At 37.4% G+C, this 22904-nt stretch overlaps 4 protein-coding genes across 11 annotated transcripts; 1 reads left to right on the top strand and 3 right to left on the bottom strand.

Annotated features, from left to right (window-relative positions):
- Window positions 1–1713: 1713 nt before the first annotated feature.
- LOC139198055 (uncharacterized) lies at window positions 1714–3801 on the bottom strand. The gene is made up of 4 exons (XM_070826310.1): window positions 3540–3801; window positions 3062–3269; window positions 2530–2615; window positions 1714–2075 (listed from the first exon to the last, which is right to left on the bottom strand). The coding sequence occupies exons 1-4, from the start codon at window positions 3663–3665 to the stop codon at window positions 1941–1943; spliced, it is 555 nt and encodes a 184-aa protein (XP_070682411.1). The 5' UTR covers window positions 3666–3801; the 3' UTR covers window positions 1714–1940.
- A 1976-nt stretch (window positions 3802–5777) lies between these two features.
- LOC139198038 (E3 ubiquitin protein ligase RIN2-like) lies at window positions 5778–10792 on the bottom strand. Of its 8 annotated transcripts, none has more exons than XM_070826283.1 (14): window positions 10612–10730; window positions 10384–10472; window positions 9696–10136; window positions 9238–9315; window positions 8981–9067; window positions 8764–8885; window positions 8255–8351; window positions 8048–8153; window positions 7703–7872; window positions 7464–7601; window positions 7318–7385; window positions 6983–7213; window positions 6238–6619; window positions 5778–6106 (listed from the first exon to the last, which is right to left on the bottom strand). In XM_070826283.1, the coding sequence occupies exons 3-14, from the start codon at window positions 9933–9935 to the stop codon at window positions 6050–6052; spliced, it is 1776 nt and encodes a 591-aa protein (XP_070682384.1). In that variant the 5' UTR covers window positions 9936–10136; window positions 10384–10472; window positions 10612–10730; the 3' UTR covers window positions 5778–6049. The 8 variants fall into 8 exon arrangements, with proteins under 8 accessions (XP_070682384.1, XP_070682400.1, XP_070682403.1 ...); XM_070826299.1 differs by having other exon boundaries at window positions 7715–7872; window positions 10612–10728; XM_070826302.1 differs by having other exon boundaries at window positions 7715–7872; window positions 10384–10505; window positions 10612–10709.
- A 327-nt stretch (window positions 10793–11119) lies between these two features.
- Window positions 11120–11661, top strand: LOC139198015 (uncharacterized). The gene has a single exon (XM_070826247.1). It carries the CDS (start codon window positions 11258–11260, stop codon window positions 11426–11428), a length of 171 nt encoding a protein of 56 aa, XP_070682348.1. The 5' UTR covers window positions 11120–11257; the 3' UTR covers window positions 11429–11661.
- Window positions 11662–16397: 4736 nt separating this feature from the next.
- LOC139198034 (putative glycerol-3-phosphate transporter 1) lies at window positions 16398–19408 on the bottom strand. Its single transcript, XM_070826274.1, has 3 exons — window positions 19271–19408; window positions 17336–18373; window positions 16398–17206 (listed from the first exon to the last, which is right to left on the bottom strand). Exons 2-3 carry the CDS (start codon window positions 18327–18329, stop codon window positions 16644–16646), a joined length of 1557 nt encoding a protein of 518 aa, XP_070682375.1. The 5' UTR covers window positions 18330–18373; window positions 19271–19408; the 3' UTR covers window positions 16398–16643.
- Between the last annotated feature and the right edge of the window lie 3496 nt (window positions 19409–22904).

Raw genomic sequence — 22904 nt, 5'->3', positions numbered from 1 at the left:
ACCAAACAGTCAAGCCTGTTAGGCCCATTACCTCAAATCCTTAAGTGCAAAGCCCAAAGAGAAGGGAGAACAGCGGGTATAGCTAATTTTTTGAAAATGACATTATTCATTCTTTTACATACATTTTATCCCTTGTTAAACAAAGTAACCGCGGCCACCTATTACTACAAACACTAACCTTACACCACCACTATTGCCATCACCATTTTTGCTGCCACCGCTATCATTACCTTACCACCATTGTTACCTCTACATCCTCAACCACCACACACCACTACTGACCCTACCAACACACCCTTACCATTGCTGTCACATCCCCGCCTGGGCCCCCACCACATCCCGGGCTTGACTCTGCCGTAGCACGATATTGTCCGTTTTGGGCCCCGACCATGCCCTCACGGTTTTGTTTCTGAAAATTCACATAAGAACTTCCCAGTGAGTCACCCATCATAGGATTGCTCTCGCGCGAACTCACTTAACTTTGGAGTTCCAATGGAACCCAAAGCCAGTGAGCATCCAAAAGGCCTTGTGATAGGTAAAGATTAAAATATCGCTGGATTGTAATGCTTGGGGAAAAACCGAAAAAAGGTAAAACTGTCAATGCAAAAGGGGAAGTAGTCAAATAAAGACGTGGGGTTGGGGGCTGGCGCAAATAGGTAAACACTACGTCGGTCATTACCCAAAACCTCAACCGCCACATCCCACGATATAATCCCAACCAATACCCAAATTGCTTTCAAGGAAACCGCCACCCTCTCCCATCACAACCACAACCCTCCCAGATCACACAGAAGACCAACGATGACGAAGACATACAGAATTTTGCGGAAGAAACTGAAAGAACTGGAGTCGTATCTCGAAAGCGTGTTAGCTCTTCCACCGGAAGAGTTGGCGGCCGAATGCCAACTTCATCACTTCCTAGATATGGCGCAAAGGCTGAGTTTTCTCGAGAAAATGCTGTCGGCGGAGAAAGCGTCTAGCCCGTCGAAGCCCAAGCACTTGGAACACATGTCCCGGAGGCTCAAGGAACTTGGGAAGATACTTTCCGAGTGGGTAGACAGTTTGGGATTAACCTCTTCCGGCATGGATTGTGAACACGTGCGTGATGATCATGAAGATGTTGGTTCGACGTGTTCTTGTACCGAGTCGTGCTTGAATGACGACGGCGATGCCACTGCAGACGATGGAGTAGATGGGTTGTCATCCCCGCAGCAGTACCAAGACCTAGAAGGATGTTATGAAGAAAAGGAAGAAGTAAAAGAAGAAGAGTACAAGGAACTGCCCGTGGTTTTGTTCAATGCTGATCGTAAGAAATGTAGTGAAGTGATTGTGGAGGAGAAGGAAGAAACTACAATGAAAGATGAAGGAGTAGTTGCTAAGTTAGTTGACGTGAAGATTTCTTCATCATCGGCGTCAGAAGGAGAGGGGAAGAGTGGTGGGAGTAATGGAGGTGTTGGGGTGGGGATATTGTGTGGGGCGGTGGTGACAGGGTGGTTGCTTGGGATGGTTTCTGCAGTCGTGGTGGGGTTGTCGCCTGGAGGTTTCCTGTTTCAATGTGGATCACAGCAATATGGGAATTTTCTCACTCCTACTTAACCTTTTCATTTGTTTCTTTATTTCTGTTTTGGTAGGGCATCTACCTACCTTCTGTATATCCATTGAAATTATGCCGTACTAATCGTTTCTTCCTTTAATTTGTGTTGTGGATGGTAATTACTTAAGACTTCTAATACTTATTTATCCAGATTGATATGGTAGTGTCCGTTTGTATTAATACAACCGATGAAGTCTCTCTGATAAACCCCTTGATATGAGAAAACATAACAAGAAATTAGCAACCAACTGGTTGTATATAATATATGTTTTCACTGTATATTCTTGTAGCCATAGGCCCGTAGCTACTTGTATAAACCCTAGATCACGTTCGTCCTCCGTCGTAATTAAGTTTTTCTGTTGTGAATGGGTGGTGTCGAATGTGGTGGGTTGTAATCTGTATGCACCACATTATCTTCTACTCTGTCATCACTGTTGTAATTTACGGCTTCTTTACCAGATAAAGCTCTCCTCCTCGCTTCCTACATATACAACATATGCATGCGAAACACGGTGATCAATTCTTAACATTCTCAACTAATCCTCTATAGAACATTGATTCGTCTAATCTCTCTTGACGCATTAATTATTCCATTCATTTTCCTGTGGGCTTCATCCATAAGATGATTGTTGAGTGTGTGAATCTCACATCGGATAACTAAGAGACATTACATGTGCTCATAAATATTTGACTTACTTCCCATATAACTAATTGATTTTACTGTAGAATCTCAACTTTTGCAACTACTAGAACTAACGTCCAATTAATTTTTCCAACTCGCACATTCAACAATTCAGGCATACAAACAATGTCTTAATTCCCTTGTCACCCTCCAGGGTTCGACATATTGAAGAAGATTGATCCGAATGAGGTACCATCTAGCTAGAAAATTAAGACCAACTGAAGTAGTAGGACTCCTAAGTGAAGTTGATTACCTTTTTAGTAGTAGGACTTGTTGCTTTAAGCAAGCCCACCATGTGACCAAGAGACTCTAGAATCTCACTTCCGGCATGTTCCATCCCTATCAATGAAATGACAAGAAGACGACCCATCATATATGATACATTGATTAGTTAATAATTAATATCTGGTTTACAATTAAAACTGGAGATCTCATCAAGGAAAAATTAATATGTTCAATTGGATCCGAGTACTATTTAGATGCACACTAATACAAAGTAGTTCTTGGAGATATATAGATCGTATACTCCAAGGATACTTTAAGCGCTTTCTTTATGTATATTCTTATGAAAGTTATAAGATATATTCATATTTATATATGAAGAAGGAAAAAAGATGTTACTACATAAAGAATTTAAGCTCAGTTATGGGATGGAGGACGTGTTCTTGGTCTCGAATAATCTGAGTAAATCCCGGGATTAGTTTTTCCATGGTTCTTGTCGCAATTAATCTTGCACGGTACAGGCCAAGAAACTGAAACAAGAGGCTTAGTAGCTGGTACAACACCTGATTTTTGTCCTCTGCTAGTGTACTTCACTTCATTTACAGAAGGAGGAGTAGTAGTCTTTGAGTCCTTTGTTTCATTTGGGTTTTGAGTAGTAGTACTAGTGATTGCTCCACCATGAACCTTTTCAGCTTCATCATCTTCCTTCATAACGAATCCTTTACTGGAATCCATTCCAAGTGTTTTAAACTTCTCCACATTTAACAGACCCTGAAATTTAACATTGCATGCATTAGTTTATGAACTTCCATAGATAAACTTAGCGGAAATATTAAGGGTCGTTTGATAACCATTTTATTTTTCAAATATTGAAAATAGAAAACCAAAATCAAGCCAAATTTGAGAACTCACAAAAGTACTTTGTAGTTTTTGGTTTTTCATTACCAAACAATTTTTTAGTTTTCAAACAAAGTGAAAACTAGAAATGAAATTATTATCAAACGACCGCTATTAATTGAAACACATGCAAGAATAACAAACCTTGCTGGAAGGTTGGAATGGTGCTCCAAAACCCTGAGGGACAAGCACGATATAGCGAGCCTCACATTCATGCATGGAAAGAAACAGAAGAAAGATCGAGAAAACAGAAGATATGATACTCGACATGACGATGATCTTGAGATGGAGAAGAAGCAGCGGCAGCAGCAACTATATAAGGTTATTTCGATTTGTTGTGACAAGATGGAGAGACAGTGAGTGATGAGACTTATGCAAGAAGATAAAAGAAGGTTGTGGTGGGTTGCATGACTTGTCTATTTTACTAGAAATTAAAACAAGGGCCCCAAGATAAGGACCTAACCCTAAACCCTCAACAAGGAAAGTGAAACCGTAACTCCTAGATATATTAGATATGCTATACTTTGAAGCTTTGAGAGAAACATATATATATGTTCATGGACTCCGGACATGTATGAGAAAATTAAGCCACAACTTAATCGGTTTAAAGTTAACTAGTTTAATCGGGAATATGACAGAGAATTAAAAAAATAATTAGACAAGGACGCATGCATGCTTCCTTCAGTTGCGGAGGATGATTTGGACAGACTATAATTTTCCAACTTCTCGTGAATTTACACTACAACATTTAGCACTTTTGTGCAAAAGAGAGAAAAGTGGGTTTGTTGCAGCTGGGATTAGTCAATTCATATGTTCTGCACTTAAAAATTAGTTGCAATGTATTGCTAGTTTTTCTGTCACGCCTCAAAATCCCGAGCACGTGATAGTGTTCACCTGCATTCATATCGAACTAAGACCTTGCTTTCCCATCAAGAAAAAGTTTCATGGTCCCAATGGTCCCAATTAGATCAGTAAAATACAATTAATCCTTTGGACTATATAGTTTGTAAATTCGAACTTCGAAGCATCGTTGTCGATGGCGTTCATATAAAAATATAGAACCAAGGGGAATGTGCTGAGGCCAAAAGTAATTAAGTTGAGGCAAAAAGTGGAAAGGCACAACAGAAAATACACGTTGATTTGTTTCTATCGAAAAACTCCTCAATTTTTTCCGTCAGATTTTCATGGTTGTCGATCCGTGTCTGTTGCATGCATGCTTTTTTGCTCGAACTTCCGTACCTGCACAAAAACTTTACCCTAAAACATTAACCTAACATGCTTAATCGTGGGTTAATTTGGTGGGATTATTATTTACCATGACATATGGAAACTCAGCCTACGACCAGCTTCTCGTGGCTGCCAAAGGACGAGAGCTGGTGAGAGACAGAAGGCGCTGTTTTGAGTAGAAAAAGAGGTGCAAGGAGACATAAAAATGGTTGAACCTCAGTAAAATAGTAGCTGCAATTGTCACTAATAACACAGACAACATTAACAACTCCATTGAAATTTGAAAAGGACCCTCAATGTGAAGTTAAAAACCATACCCACAAAATTCAGGTGAAAAAGAGACCATTAGAAGACAAAGTTAATATATTGATTAGGGAGGAATCGAGACAGAAAGGTTGTTTCTTTCGAATCGTAGAAACAACCTTTTTGCAAACAAGGGTAAAACGACGTACGAAAGACGTTCTTCCAACCTTCTTAAAGTAAGAAGCTTTGTTAACTTAAGATCATCATTTTATATGTTATACAGTATTAGAAAAAAACAAAATTGAACATAATATTTGACATCAAATGTTCTTAATTAATTGAGCAAGAGATCGCTGGTAGACTTCTTTTACTTCATAGTTTAAGCTAATCAAATCGAAGAACAGAATTAAGTAGGAAAGTCAAAGCAGAAGAAAATCAGAAATTTGGGTCGGTTCAACTGGAATTTGACACGTGCAGAAACAATGGCTTGTTGGCTTTGACTTTTTTAAAGAACTACCCCTCCGTTGCTTTGTTAACGGCTTTAGTGACAAATCAACCATTGGTGTTCGTGCCTTGACAAAACAGCCCAACTCATGTCGACTACAAACACAGCATTTCTTGGTCATCTCGGCGCCCATGTCGTTTAGCCGGCGTTTTGCTCCTTCACTACTTTCATCTCCTGTCGTTCCACTCAATATACACACGAATGGGTACGCATACGAAAGTATAGAATACGTCCCTCGTATTGTATAAGTCGCAAATATATTATTCGTTTTGATGTCCCTCCAATCCTATTTTCGATTAAAACTTCGTAACTCATTCTATTTGTGCATATTTCTTGCAAAGCTATGAACCACAGCAGAGATTTCGTGTATGCACCAAGTCTTCTGGCCGAGCCAGCCGAATGGCGAATTCGAAACCACAGGAAACAGCAATCTATTTATCTGTAAACGATACACATCGTCGAAAATTTATTTTTCCCAGGGGAATTACAAAACAAAGAAACTATACTTGTGCCTCTTTTCCGTCTTTCCGCCGGTAAAAGTGATCCGGTGAGCTGCCTTTATGTACACTGTGGGTGGGGAGACAGTCTCACAGAGGACGATCGTGGTGTTTAGACAACCTCAACTAGTTTCGGGTACTTGGGAACACATTACAACAAAAGAAGATACATTGCCTCGTCGTCACATCTGGAGAAGATTATTCACAGTAACTGTAACTGAATTCGTTCGCTGCAAATCCTGTGAAACGTAATACATTACGGAATGTAAAATCAAAGTTTAAAAACAAGCTTCGATATAATTGTTTTAAAACGACAATTGACAATATATTCGTACGAAAAGCATAATTGTGTTGTAAAAACAAACTGTACCTGGAAAATTAGGTCATCTGGCATATGAGGCAGAACTTCCCTCACCGTCTCAGCCATGGCAAGTATGTTTGCTAGGTTGTCATTCACAGTACGTGAGGGGGTCCTCATACGTAAATTCCTTGCTCCTCCTTGGTTTCTTCCATCGTCAGCTGGAGGAATAGGTGGACCAGTTGCAGCAACCTGTGGGGCATTCATAGGCCAGAGGCTCCACGCACTATCTTCGAGGGCTGTTTGGGCATACGTCTCCCCTACAGATGCAAGATGCCTCATCATCATCTGAACTCTCCCCAGTCCAACAGATCCTATGGCTGTAGAAGGACCTGCCCCGTCAACTCCCTGACTTGGCCAAGTATGCAACCAATCTGGATCCAGTCCTGCACCCCTATGGGCCATAAGGAGAAGCATGATATATATTGTGTATTATATAAACTAATAAACAATTATGTTTTCTTTTTAATGGAAGTCTTTACCTGATGCGGTTTTATTCTAACAGATTTAATTTCTTTTACAGCATCTGCGCTTATAAGGAATAAACAGCAACGGGAAAGAAATTGTTTGCTTTCTATTACTTCGCAATCAAACAGTTTAAGGAAAAAGCGACGCGGAGTGCCTGTTTTGCATGCATCTTTAAGGATTATGCAACCATACAGAGTATTTGTCTTCTTGTTTATGAACTGGAATCTAATCACCCTATGGAATTTATTACAAAGAGAAACTACAATACTTCCTAAATAAGGTTTCGTACCTCCATGGATCACCTTCTGCAGGGTTCTGAGCCTGATTGGGAAACACACCAGCAGGTATTGCATGTCCAGGAGTATTTTGTCGATCAAGTCCTGAACTTATTTGACGAGCAAGCTGCTCATCATTCGAAGTTCCTTCACTGCGGGAATGTACTTCATTTTCAGGTCTGCCCACAAAAAGTGGCTTGCGACAAGTCGGACATGAATATATCTCGTTCAAACCTTGATCCAACCTGGAATTATTAATAACTTTCATCATTTTCCTAGGCACCACATGCTTTAAAATTAAAAATTATGAAAACGTAAGGGTATACTTAACAAATAATATGAACCATACCAGGATCTCAAGCACGCAAGATGAAAAAGGTGACTGCAGTGTAGTCTTTTGGCCTTAGCCATAGGTTCCTGCCATTTTCCAAGTGAGTTTGGGGAGCCAACAAAAAACTGAAATAGTAACCAAGTTCGGGGAAAAACTAATCATACCCTACAAATTGCACATTCATCATCATATGCTCGTAGTTCTTCAGATGTTGCATCTGGAAGTGCTGCATGAAGAGCACCTAAGGCTTTCCTCAGTTTGATGAACCCTTTTATACGTTTTAAAATTGCACTTAGCAAGGCCTGCTCAATAATGAATCCTTAATTAGGAATAAGATGATATTGGGGAATCAAGTAAGAAAGAAAACAGATGTTCCAATAGAAAGTAGAATGAAAATATTTACACAAATATTTACACGTATGTTTAGAAAAAGGATTGCATCCACCAGATGGAATGCCATGCCATGAAGCCACCAAATATGCACGTAGTGACCCAGGGCCATTAACAATGTTGCCATGTCAAGAACAAATCCCAAATTCCGAGTAAGACTGCCTTTCCATTCCAACAATAAACCTGCAGTGAGACAAAATGAAAATAGTAACTACTATAACCTGACTACATATAACCCCCAATTTAGATCCGAAAACTCAAGTAAGCTGTTACCAATACAACGTACTATAGAGAATAGGAACATCCCCAATAACCCTATTTACGATGTGAGAAAATAAAAATAAATTTGGAGACCTACCAGCTGCTGATGTATCAAATAATTTAGACCCCTCGCAATTTGAACTATCCCATGCTGAATGATGGATCCATATATCAAGTAACTGAAATCCATGCACCAAAATAGCCTACAAAAGCATTGTGACAAGCCAACCAACCCTGTCAACTATTTTTTAAAATTTGACAGATAACATGATAACGTTTCATGACAAAATTCCCAGGAGATTACCTGCAGTGTCTCAAATGCAATACTGAAAGGCTCAAATAATAACAGGAGAAACATGGATAAACCCAGTGTTTTATATATCACCACACACAGCCTTATCCTGCAAGCACCGAGCAAAATATACAGAATGAACCAATTCTCAGTAATACAAACTCATGCAACGAGAGAGGAGCAACACACAGTTATGTGAACAACGACTTCATGAATCAATTAAATAATTTCAGAATGCTAAACAACTGATCCACTATAAGTATTTTCTCGGCAGGTTTTGGGAATAAAAAATCCAAGCTGATTGATGATCTAGTCCTGGCAAAAGAAAAACTTAGCCTAGAAAGGTAGCATTGGAGTGGTTTAATACTGCTAGAGAAACACAGAAAATTTTTTAAAGATAAAATAAAAGAGTATTTCACCCAGTAACCTGTGGTGTTATCCTGTTATGCACCCAAAATGGACATTATAAGTGACATGCAAGAGAGCTAATTCGTACTCCAAGAAAAGTGATAAAGCAATACCAGAAAATGTCAACGGTGAGCACCAGCAATAACACTGAATACACACGAAAATACGTCCATGGTGTGGCAGAAGGGGATGCATTCAACCGTTCAAGTCGATCTCGAGCCAAAGCTTGAAACATCTATATAAGTACATAGAAAAGATAGGTAAAAAGGTATGCACTTACTTTTATACTTCCATAAACATCATGTTCTTGATAAATATCATGTTATATACCTTTAAAGAACAAAGAACAATCAACCAGACTGACCACATGCCCGCATGATATATTGTAGGAGGGATGACCAGGGGTAGAAAAGTGCCCTGTTTGACATTCATCGATAAACATAAATCATTGAACAATACATATTAATACATGACAGAGTTATAAACACCAAGTATTATAAAACAATTAAAAAGGAAAGTTTATCACGTTAAAGTAGTGAGTCTACTGGTAGCAAGCAAATTAACTGACAGCAAGTTAAAGTATTCACCTTGTAAATAACATAATTGATAAGGCGTTCAATTAATTTGCGAGTTTCAGAAGGATACAACTCCACAAAGAATATAGTCTGCAGATTAGAAACAGACATTAGATGATCAAATCAACCTTCCTCAAACAAATTTCACAAACATAAAGGAAAACAGACAATGAGTAGTTTAGTAGCTCCAAGATTTTTATTGCATGTTTCAATAATGGCATCTGGTATCTTAAAACAAACTAACCATCTCTAGCAGGAAATGTAGAAAATTTGTTTCTTGCCAAAATTCATCAAACTGGCACAACATATGAAAGTAATACTAGAACCGATAGCAACAACTGTGACCCACAAACTAATAAATCTCCTATTCACTGTAATATAAAGTTTATAAACCCACTGCACTAGTTCATGCATCCATCAAACTTACAGTTTTGCAACAACAGAAGTTTCCAGATGAGGTAAAATATTACCTTGAGACATAGAACGAGTAAAATAAATGCATTGAGTACAAAATTTGCCAGCAGTCCGACGGTAGTATAAGAACCCAAAAGCAGATCAAATACATGGCCAAAATTGGCCGCATTAATCAAATTCTCCTCAATCAGTCCATCCGATTTTAGTTTAACTAAAGAAGTTTCCGTCCACAACTGGAGACCCGCAAAGCTTATCGCTGTACATGCCGCAGAGATGGCTATATATCTCAAACCCATTGGTAACAAATTCAACCTCTTTACTAAACCCCAACTCCAAAATTCTCATCACCACTGAATTAGCAAGATCCCTTCCTCATTTTGACCATATCTTGTCATTGGAGTAAAAAATCGGGGCATGGACCTCAAGTTAGTTTCAAACATGACGGAGAATTAATCGTCAACATACGATGGAAAATTCTCAGATTGAAACTGTACGACCTGCCACGAAAAAGCGGCATTGATGAGCAGTTTCTCAAAACAACAATGAATAACACTACAATCAACAACAAAGACTAGAACGAGCTGTTAGAATGCTAAACAATTCCTAATTAATAAACAATTAACTCTTTAAACCCAGATCAGTGATAATTTCAATCATTTTAGAAAAAAATTCGAAATCGAAACTATAATTGCCAACAAAATGTGACAAATTGGACGCCAGCGAATGATCAAGTTGCATAGATACCTGAAAAAATATATATAATTCAATCAAAAGGAATCGGCTTTCTCCTGTAATTGCTATTAGAAACAGCCAAAGCATAAAATCGAGAAGCCCTATAATTCGAAGCCATGAAAACGCGGGTAAAACTGTAAAAAGCTTGAAACCAAAGGTGATTAAGCGAAATCAAAGCAGAAAGGTTCGATCTTTGGGAGTAATAAATGAAAAATCAGCAAAGGTTGAGAAATTAAGGACCTGATTAGAGCTGAGACGACCCTGACCGCTGCGTTGGTGGGGAGTCTCTGCAAATTTCACCCGCGTCGGAGAGAGAGAGAGGAGAGAGAGGGAGGCGGATTTTAATTTTATTAATTTTGATTTTTGGTTTTTATATTTTGATTAAAAGACTGTATATGTTTTTTTATTTTGTTTTTTTACTAAAAGACGGTTTATTGGCTGGATCAATTTTTGCGGGAAGTGGAAAGCAAAAGAAAAAAAAGCAAGATCCCAAATTCTAACGATAAATTAAAATAAAAAACTAAAACAAAAATATATCTAAAAATAAAAGAAAATTTATAAAGTTTAAAGTTTTCGACTTTTAATTATAAAAATAAAATACAAGATAAAATAAATAATATTGTAATTAACTTTTTAATATAAATATGTAATTTTTCGTTAAAGTGGATAATTTTCCAGTATAATTCTTAAAAATAAAAGAATAAGACCTTAAAAAAATTAAATAAATTGACGCATTGGACGGTTGTACGTTGACTCACCGAAAACGACACCGTCGTAACAGAGAATTTTCTGAGAGGCCCCAATGTCTTCTTCCCCATAAAAACCCGCGAATTCAAATCGGGAGCCCTAGAAATCGATTTGAATCGTTTGTTTTCTACAAATTCGGATGGGGATAATCAAGAGCAGCTTCTCCTTCCTAGTGGGCACGGTCGCAGGGATCTACATAGCCCAAAACTACGACGTTCCGAACATCAAGAAGCTCGGCGACACTGCCGTCTTCATCGCCAAGCAATACGAGGAGAAGTACCGCAAGCCCAAAAAGCGAGACGACGACTAGGATTGCTTGCTTCCTCAACGACGCGGTTTCCGACCCAGGTTCTCGTTTTGGGAAATTCTTCTGCTTTAATATTAACTTAAGTGATCAGTACACGGTTATGAATTTTTTGCTGGATAAAATGTTACAGGTAATTTGTGATGAACTCGTTGCTTTCGGGCTTCGGGTTTCGATTCAATGCAAAATGTATGCTCTTTTTGTTATGGTAAATGAAAAGCCTTGAAGCAGTTTTACAATTTTATGCACTTCACTGCTGTGCCTGCATTTGTGTAAACATAGCTGTATGTGAAGATTTTTCAGTCGAATCGCTTTTGAGCAAAAGTTATTGTTGGGTAATTATGGTTTTATCGAAGAATTAGAGATTTCGCTCGATAGTTGATAGTACGCATTTAGTGCAGAGTATCGAGTGGGAGTGTGCAGGTTCACTTATTGAAAGCAGTCAGCAGTTAGAATTCAGCCCTTTTAGCAGATCAATTTAATGGCTTAGACATGCGTATGATAATGGATGCTCAATGGCGATTATCGTTGAGCAAAAATTATTGCGTGTGAGGTGGATGTCCAATTTTTAGAAACATTAGGGAGCATAATTAGTACACTTTGGCATGATCCATCATTAAGTTAATGTTATGTTATTCGAGTCACAATTCCGGGTTGTGATCTAGAAAGATCTTGAAGTGAATATAATATGATTCGAGGTCATACGAAGTGCCATCGTAGAGTAGGCTTCTTTTATCTTGGTAACATGGTGCTTTCACTTTTTGAAGTCAATTCGTAACATGCTTCCTTGAGACTTCCTTCTGATTTCATTGTAGTTTTTTTCCTTCGGATCGCCCAAACAGTCTGTAGGATTTATTATCAGCCTCTGACAATTCTTCTCTTGGTCTGGCATTCTGTTGAGAAGGTTCTTCCTTTTCACAGTTGTATTTCGTACGATGTTTCCTTCAACGCAGCATAGTTTCGTTGCTGGCTGCAATTATTCATTTTCGGTGTCTAGCTTTGCCTAGGATCACGTTGGCTGATGACAACTAACTGTCTGTGTCTTTTGTGATCTATTGATTATGTTATAATGTCTTAATGACGCTTAAACGCAGCCAGTTGGATTAATAGCGTTTCTGGATACCCGAGCTGGAAATTTTTTGGTAGGGTAGGAACAATTAGGGACTGCAAGCTTTGGTCACTCTCGTGGCTGTCTGCTACTGTCAGGAAGGTTTCGTTTAGCAGTTGGTGATTTATTCAATTTGGAGTGATAAATTACAGGATCTTCCGGAATGAGTCTTTCCCGCCTTAGGCGGTGTTGAATTCCTTATGTTAATTCCTCCTTCTAGCCGTGATGTTTTTTCTGCCTCGTTTGGCTGTGTTTCTCTGCTTGTTCTTATCCTTCCTGCTAGTGTTTCTTCTTCCTGCTGGTGCAGTTTTCTTCTGTTACTCCTGCAGTCTTGGGCCTTCCGTTGTATTTCATCCTAAATGGGCTGGATAACATCCAAAACAACATGACCCTTGTTGGCCCAGCCCGCTGATGGATTTATCTGATTGGCCCCGATCGCGTGTTGCTTTTGTTTACTCGACTCTAGCAGACGGACAAAATGAAAGTGTGAAAATCGCTATCCATTGCCACGGACAAAATTTGGTCGGAAAATACTTATAAAATGATCGGCTTCTATATCGTTCGTGGTTCAGATTCATTTTGAATCTCATTAGTAAATACTTAAAGAGGGTTATTAATTTAATCGTAGTGCTTGAATTGCGACATGATCATGCAGCTAAGTTTGTGGTTCATATAAATCGGATTAGTAAATGGTTAAAGAGGTTATTAATTTAATCTTAGTGCCTGAATATTTAATCGAATTACGGAGAAATCAGTATGACACTGTCTTATTTGTGGTGGATAAGAAAGTGGAGTCGGATTTGATTAAAGTTTAATCCGTGAGTTAATTCTGCGATTTGTGTGGCTTGTTAGTTGAGGCAACAAGAAAATTTTTATATGTCGATACATCAAATATCATAATATAAATAGTTGGAAAAAAAAAACTTAAGTATTCAACCACTTGTATTATGACATGTGTATCAGACCGCGTTCCAAGCATATTGAAGGCAACAAATGTGTGAGAAAACGTATCAAAACACGGCACCGTACCAAGGAAAATTGTATGTCGCCATCACTAAACCACCATTATTGAGATGCAAATCATGCAATAGTTACGGATGGATTATGCATCCAGCAATGTTAATCTTTTTATTGCCATGTAATCATGCACCAGCCTTTTATAAATTTTCTGTCCTTTTAAGTCAACGATCCCTTTAGGCAGTGTTTTCTCAAAGGGCTAAAACGGTTTTCACATGAGAAGTGCTTTTTGCATAAGCCGCTGCTAAGTTCGTATTCAAATTCTTATATGTGATTTCCACATAAAAATTGGAGTGTAATTTTGATGTAAATCTAATCAAAGTGCTTTCGACAAAACGCTTGTGAGCATAGTACTTTTCACAGAAGAACTTTCGAGCAACCCGCATCAGATTAGTTTATTACTAGCTATGGGAGAATAAGGGGAATTGGGGTTGTGCAACATTATACTTTATTTATATAACCAAAACACTACTGCATATTCTCCCACACGTGTAAATATATTTTTTCATTAATAAATTTTAAAAATGTGACATTAATTATATTGTCTGTTCATATTATAATACGTAAAATGATAACACTACAAAATAGCTGACATCAAACAAATAAGGGAGCATATTTCAATCCAAAAATAGCGACACTCAAAAAGTAGATGAAAAATGCATCATCTTTTTCTTCAAGTCATTGTCAAGACTGGGGCGTATAATATAAAAAGACTTACTAGCGCCAATAATCCCCCACCAACCCTTCTTGTAGCTGCATGGCAAATGGCTGCCTACCATTCCCTTTCCCAAAACCCAAAGGATTTCTGGTTCTTGTAGTTGTGGTGAGAATCTAGTTATGCCAAAAGCTTCTTTGGTCCCCCCACACAGAGCAGAGCACACACGCTTCCTCGGAATAGGATTCTCTTTCCTTTTTTTTATTTTTTACTTCCCTTCCCTCCCTCTCTTCTCCTATTTAAACAGTGACGATTAAGCCACATCAACATCTTGTGTTAACTTCTTTATATTTATATATATATATAGCGGTGGCAATCTTTTTACGTAACTGGACGGTACAATGGTGATATCTTAAACCAATTATGCACTATCCTGTGAAAAAGTTGGACACATTTTGTGATTAGTTTGAAAATTCGTCAGCCAATTATGCACTATCCGGTGAAAAAGGTTGAACACATTTCGTGATTAGTTTGAAAATCTATCACAGTTATATTTCCCGATATCTTCTAAGAGAAGAACATTTCTCTATTATTGTCACCCTACAAATGGATGCTTTTCAGTGTTTGGGCAACCATATACTTCAGCAAAGAAATTTCCTCAACCAGTTTTTCAAGCACAAAAATGAAGCAGCCAACAAATGGTTAAAGAGGTTATTAATTTAATCTTAGTGCTTGAATATTAATCGATTTGCAGAGAATTCAGTATGACACTATCTTATTTGTGGTGAATTCGTGTGGTTTATTAGGCGAGGCAAGGGCAGATTTTTCAATATGTCGGGAATACAGTTCGGTATATTAGGTATCATAGTATAAGTAGTTGGAATTGTTTTTTAAGTATTTAACCACTTATATTATAATACTTGATATGCCAAACAGTGTTATTAGCAAACTTAAAAATCTCTCGAAATGCAACAAACATGTTACACAACACTATACCAAGGAAAATTGTCCGTCGCAATCACTAAACCGCTATTATTGAGACGCAATTGTCACGGATGGACTCCAGCAATGTTTATTATTTTTATTACCATGTAAGCATGCACCAACCTTTTATAAATTTTCTCTCCATTTAAGGGCTAAAGCACTTTTCACTTGAGAAGTGCTTTCTGTGTAAGTGGTTACTAAGTTCGTATTTGCTTATTAGCATATGTGATTTCCACACGAACAATTGGACTTTGTATAGAAGTTTTGATGTGATTCTAATGAAAGTGCTTCCAAAACACTTGTGAGCATACATGCTTTTCGCAGAAGAACTTCCGAACTACCCTGGTCATTTAGTATATTACTAGCTAGGGGAGCATAAGGGAAATTGGGGTTGTGCAACATTATACTTTATTTGTATACCCAAAACACTACCGTGTATTCCACTACACGTATAAATATATTTCTTTATTATTAAATTTAAAAAATAAGACTTAATAACTATATCGTCTACACATATTATAATACTTGAAATAAGAACACTACAAAACAGAATTTTCAATATCCACAAAAATTTCTCTATATATAAAAGTCTGCCATCAAACAAATAAATAAGGGAGGGTATTTGAATCCGACACTCAAAGTAGATGAAAAATGCATCATCTTTTTCTTCAATGTCATTGTCAAGACTGACTTTTAAGGAGGGCCTATAATATTAGCACCAATAATCTCCCGCCAACCGTTCTTGTAGTTGCATGGCAAATGGATTACCTGCATACCATTCCCTTTCCCAAAACCCAAAGGATTTCAGGTTCTTGTGGCTGTGGTGAGCATTTAGCTATGCCAAAAGCTTCTTTGGTTCCCCACACACAGCAAGGAGCACAAGCTTCGAGTGGTCCTTATTACTCCTCAGGATCTAAAGCTCCTTCCCGTACAATCAATTTCTGCGGCCGCAATCGGACGCTACTACTATGATGATATCTTAAGTCAATTATGCAATAGTATGTGAAAAAGTTGGACATATTGCGTTGATTAGCTTGAAAACTCCGTCATAGTGATATTTTCCGGTTGTCTTCTAAGTTCTAAGAGAAGAACATTTCCCTACCATTGTCGCCCTACATATGGATGCTTTTCGGTGTTTGAGCAACCAGATACTACTGCAAAGACGTTTCCTTAACCAGTTTTTCAAGCACATAAAAGAAGCAGCCAACAAATGGAATTTTTGGTTCCGGGATGACTTAATTTGTCATCCTCCCCAATCATGATGTAATTAGTTTCACAAAACGTACAAATAATGTACAAACGTATAATACAAAGACGCAACACCCTTCCTTCTTCCCCTTCCCCTTCAATTTGAGGTACAACTGGGGAGAAGGTTTAGGAAAAAACCTCTACTTCCTATGACTATGGAGGACCGTCACCTCTTCATTAAAAAACCAGGTTCTTCTTCTCTATAATTATCACACATCGATTGCTGCAGGTTGAGGCCGTGATGCAGACCCTCGCGATCTTGATTCTTCAATCTTTGCAGCAACTTCGGCCACGACAAGCCTAGTCAGAAGCAGCCCTGCAATCAGAGCTGCTCCCATCAGCATTGTGAAAACTGCACTCCAGCTTATGGCTGAAATGTAGCCGGTCAGCAACGGTCCAATGGCAGCCCCAACGGACCCTGTTCCATCTATGATTGCTGTCACGGTCGCCAATGCCCTCGAGTTCCCACGCAATGAGCTGTGTGTTCCGAGATCAGCTGAGACGGCTGTTGTTATTAGAGCATATGGCCCGTTCACAAACATGCCGGTGATGAACATGAGTACAATGTTCACAGTTATGGATACGTGTCCATAGCTTCGGTAGAAAAAGAGAGCAGGGATAGCACAGTACATGAAACTTGCAGCTGTTATGGCTCTGGCACCTAAGCGGTCAGACATATGGCCGGCAAGGATTCCCCCAAGAACACCTCCAACATCGAACAATGTGGATAAGTTACCAGCTGCTTCACTGGATAAATACTTTCCGTCAATAGCTGCAACATGTATAAACAAGTAATGCAAGTCAATAACAAGAATCGATATGAAGAATCATGACATATACAAAAGCAAATCGAGAAATGCAATTAACACAACAACAAATTCAAAACAGCAAGTTAAAGTACCTGTGTTTGTAATGTAGAAGGGAAGCCAGTATAGAAATGTATAAGCAACCAGTTTTGAAAAGAAGAGGCATAGAGCGAAAGGAGCCACTCCGGGAATTTTCCAAGCTTCTATGAACCCGACAGCGCTCTCCTGCACTTTTGCCTCTGGTTCCAACAATGGTTCCGTTACTCCTTCCCCGATTTTCTTGGGAGAGTGCAATTCATCTTCTTCACTGGCTCCAACATCCTCCGGACTAACAGGCAAGAACAGAAAAACCACCACACCAACAGTAGCGATTATAAGACCCGGAACTACAAAGGACCAACCCCACCCGTATCCCAGTAGGGCTGAAGCAACCAAAGACCCTGTAATATTCCCAATAGAAGTGTGAGCATTCCATATACCCATAATCAGCCCTCTCTTCTTCTTCCCAAACCAATTACCAACAACTGCAACTACTGAAGGCCATCCGGTCGATTGGAACAAACCGGCAAGCATTTGAACGCCGAGGAAGTAATAGAAGGTGTGAATATTTGCCCAATATCCAACTCCAAATGCTGCCGTAAACACCCCTGCTCCCACCATTCCGATTGTTAGGAAGATTCGTAAATTCGTTCTATCACCCAAGTGTCCGGAGAAGTACATTCCTATGGCATACACAGCCAGGAAAGCTAGGTCTACTTCACCAAGCAAGGCTGTGCCATCTGATCCATTAAATGGGGCCCATCCATCTCCAAGAACCCGAGAAAACCTTCTGCTTTGATCTGGCTTACTTAAGTAACTCATCCTCCATGGCCAAGACATTAAGCTCGTAACCGAAGATTGGGGATCAAGAGTACTCTTGACCACGCTCGTGGTTTTTCGAGCGGCGTGGTAGCTAGCATATGCTACAAATGTAACAACCAGAACAATGGCTTGGTGGGTTTTGTAGGAAAGGGGCGATCTCCTTATGTGCTCTACTAACCGAATTCCCGGGGGATTGCTGTAACTTGTCTCAGGTTCCGGCTCTGACATTGAACCCAAGTAATTGATTACTACCTCCTCTTATCCACTAAAACCTTCAAGATAGAGAGAAAAAAACAAGAAAGAGTGAGTCAAGCAGCATACAAACTTGTAAGTTGTAAACCAAAAAAAAAAAACCACAAACTATTAAAATCCAGTAATATATTCAGATTAGGAAATTTAACCAATGAAATTACCAATTGCTATGATTTAATAAACTACAGATTCATATAAAATAGCCCAAAGTTTCAACATTTGTTGAGTGAGAGGAACATGCTCAAATCTATCAATTCCATGATTCCCAACTTCCAAACATTCTTGACAAAGTTTTAATTCAGCAGGAAATCCCAAACCCTAGACTTTTGTCAAACACCTTCAGTAGTGTAGCCACAATTCCAGTAGAAATTTAAACAATTGGAACAGTAAAAAAAAAAAGCAGATTTATAAATAATCCTGAGAAAACTTCAAAAAATCCAAATAAATCCAACTTGAAGAGGCAGATGTACTAAAACAATATGCACCTCAAACTACACAGAATTACAGGGAGAAAAAAAGTTTAAAAATTAAAATAAACAAACAAAAAAGTAACAATCTTTTCAACAATCAGAAAAAACCCCATTAATTAATTTCTCTTTTCAAAGACCTTTCCTGGAAAATTGAAAACCTTCCACCTTCTGACCGACAAGAACAGAAGAGAAACGAAACGGTCAAAAATTTTATCCTTTGCCCAACAAAATTGGATATTTGAACAACAACCCATTCCTCAAATTTCTTCCTTAGATATAATTAGAGTCAATATTCTGAAACCCAAAATTTAAAAAACAATCCAGAATAATAAAGGGATCGATAGATAACTGAGAGGAAGAAAAACGGTCATAAAATTTGAAAAGAAAAAAAAAACAAACAAATACCCAGATGGAAATTACATGAAAATACACAGCTGAGGAGCATACCTATCAGTAGATCCGAGCTTCGCCGGCACTGTTCTGTGTATTTGAATTTGCAGTGTTTCTCCCCTTCTTCAAATGCTCTGTTTTTTATCCCGTGGAAGTTTGAGCTCTTAAAGAAAACGCGCAAAAGAAAGCAAGCAACGTGAGCTTGGTGGTAATACTATATTATGTTGTTGAATCCCGAATTTGCCCTCGCTTTCCCTTCTTGTTACTGTTTCACTGTATTCGGATTTTCGGATTTTCGGATTTGGTAGCTCACGTGGGAATCTGTGATGACGAAAATACCGCTGTGTGGGCTGATAAGTTGGTTCCGTCTGTTTTGGCGCTCTAGAGTCTAGACAACTCCATTGATTTACTGGAGTATTTTTTCTCACCATCATTTTGTGTGATGTATGTTTACTATTTTATTTATCATCGTTAGATAAGTTTGAATTTCGAAATTCGTGTAGTGAATATGAACAAATCTCAAAATTCAAACTTATCTAACGGTGATAAATATAATGGTGAGCATACACCACACTAAATGATGGTAAGCAAAAATGCACTCTTGATTTACACTCTTGTCTCCATTAATTACAAATTCTTTGCAAATTTGAGCGTATTAGAGTTGGCTAAGTCGATGAGCTTCATCTCTGCATTAAGTTTGTAAATTTTGTTTTGTTATATAGATTAGATTAAAATATCGATTTTCTAACAATGTTTTTTTAAGTTTTGTGAAGCAAAATACTAACATTGGGAATAGTTTGAAAAATGGAAAATTTAAGCAAACACAATTAACGCCCAAACTTTAAAAAAAAAATTAAGCAACTCCAAATCAACTTTTAGAAAGTTACTCAACCTTTTTTTCTCACCCTAAAAAATCAATTAACTTTTGAAGAAGATATAGAACAATGTGATCTCACAAGCTGTTCTAAAAATCCCCGCATAGCGTCGCCTAGGCTCTAGTCGGCTGGCTACCACCCTGATTAATGCCTAAGTATTTGAAAATTAAGAAATGACGCCTAGACTTACTGAGTGTGCTGAGGTGTTCGCCTAAACCGCATAGACCACCTAGCCCGCCCAAACCCGCTTAAACATCTGCCTAGGTTACAACTCACTTAGATAAAAAATATATAACTTTCTTTTTGCATTTTATTGTTTTTAATAAATTGTAAGAGACTTATTTAACACTTAAATAAACACACATTATATGTTTGCTCCCCATGTTTTCATTATGTTCCAATACTTCATAATATATATGTCATTTTATTTTCTAGTTTATGATGAAATTATATATATTTAAGTATAAATTGACACTTATTTACACGAAATATAGTATATTTAATTAAATTCACCTAGTCAGCCTAAGCGCTAGGCCCCAGCTCGTCGTTTGACTAGTGTCTAACGTCTTTTAGAACATTACAAGGGAATAAAGAAAATGAGTTTTTTTTTAGTCAAAATGGTCCATAAGATTTGCATAACCCATTACTTTGGTCCTTGACATTTGAAATCAATAGAAATGGTCTATGAGTTGTCCACCATCAATCATTTTGGTATTTCTATGAAAAATTATATTAAATAAGGACCAAAATAACAAAAACACACTCAATTTAATGAACAATGGGCCAAATGGTATGACAAAATAACAAAACAGATTTATAAATAATCCTGAGAAAACTTTAAAAAATCCAATTAAATCCAACTTGAAGAGGCAGATGTACTAAAACTATATGCACCTCAAACTAAATATTGAATCTAAGACGGATACCACATAACCACTAAATAATAATAATAATAATAATACCTATAAAAGCAATAATGGCATACTAAATAATAATAATAATAATAACTATAAAAGCAATAATGGCATACACACATCAATCCGAGATTCCAAATCATAGTTTGACAATAATTCTTAAAAACATTGGTTGCTTTTTCTTTTCTCACAATATAAAGTGAATTTGCAATGTAACTTTTTTTTTTTTTAAATATTATTCGTACTTGGGAATTCTTAATTAGATTGTGTCTTACACATACAATATGAGAACATAAATAAAACAAAGTGAATGTTGGATTTCATTTTCATCCTCGTCACCTTCATTGCCACATTGCAATTTTTTCAAACGAATCGAACTTTTATCTTAAGTAAATTACTTTTTACAATCGATAGTCACATATTGAAACCGTGTCCACCCTCTGAAACACCTAGGACTAGTTTAGAGTTACTTGTTTTTTTTTTTTTAAATTGCTTTTGCATTGTGTTATGAGAATAAACAACTGTGAAAAAAAAAACAAATGTTTGGTAAATTATAGTGCTACAAGTGTTTTTAGCAAAAAAAAAGATATGGGTAGGATTGTCAATATAGAGTTTCATTAATTGATATTATTCATCTACGTCCAATAAAAAAGCGCTTCTTGATAAATATGCGTAAAGTTGCTTTTTGCTATTTTGAACCCATAACTTTGAAAAGGACAAAGAATTGTTTTATCTACCAAACACAATTAACGCCCAAACTTTAAAAAAATTTAAGCAACTCCATATCAACTTTTAGAACGTTACTCAGCCTTTTTTTCTAACCCTAAAAAATCAATTAACTTTTGAAGAAGATATAGAACAATGTGATCTTACAAGCTGTTCTAAAAATCTCCGCCTAGGCTCTAGGCGGCTAGCCATCACCCGATTAATGCTTAGGCATTTGAAAATTAAGAAATGGCTCCTAGACTTACTGAGTGTGCTGAGGCGCCCACCTAAACCGCATAGACCACCTAGCTCGCCCAAACCCGCCTAAACACCTGCCTAGGTTACAACTCACTTAGATAGAAAATAGATAACTTTCCTTTTGCATTTTATTGTTTCCGATAAATTGTAAGAGACTTATTGAGCACTTAAATAAACACACATTATATGTTTGCTCCCCATGTTTTCATTATGTTCGAATACTTCATAATATGTATGTCATTCTATTTTATAGTTTATGATGAAATTATATATATTTTAAGTTTAAACAGACACTTATTTACACGAAATACAATAGATTTACTTAAATTCATCTAGTCCGCCTATGCGCTAGGCCCCAGCCCGCCGCCCAACTAGCGCCTAGCGTCTTTTAGAACCTTCACAACCCACATAAGGGAATAAAAGAAAATGGATTTTTTAGTCAAAATGATCTTTGAGATTTGCACAACTCATCACTTTGGTCCTTGAGATTTGAAATCAATAGAAATTGTCCATGAGTTTGTCTACCATCAATCATTTTGGTATTTCTATGAAAAATTATATTAAATAAGGACTAAAATAACAAAAATACCCTCAATTTAATGAACAATGGGCTAAATGGTTTGACAAAATTGAGAGTATTTTTGTCATTTTACCCTTATTTAATGGATATGTTTCATAGAATGATCAAAATGATTGATAATGGACAAACTCAATGATTACTTTTATTGATTTGAAATCTTAAGAACAAAAATAAGGAATTATACAAATTTCAATGATCATTTTGACTAAAAAAGCCAAGAAAATATGAACCTGTTTTTCACGTCGTCTAGAACGCAACCAATCATTGCCTAAAAGTTAAAACAAAGAAAATATGAACCCATCTAAAGCGGACATTCATCAACTAAGGGCAATTTCGTTAAATTGATCAAAAGTCACCAC

The sequence above is a fragment of the Malus domestica genome, chromosome 01 (assembly GCF_042453785.1).
Source record: "Malus domestica chromosome 01, GDT2T_hap1".
In the NCBI taxonomy this organism is placed as follows: Eukaryota; Viridiplantae; Streptophyta; class Magnoliopsida; order Rosales; family Rosaceae; genus Malus; species Malus domestica.
Note: the sequence above shows the minus strand (reverse complement) of the source record. Positions and strands in the feature narration are given on the sequence as shown.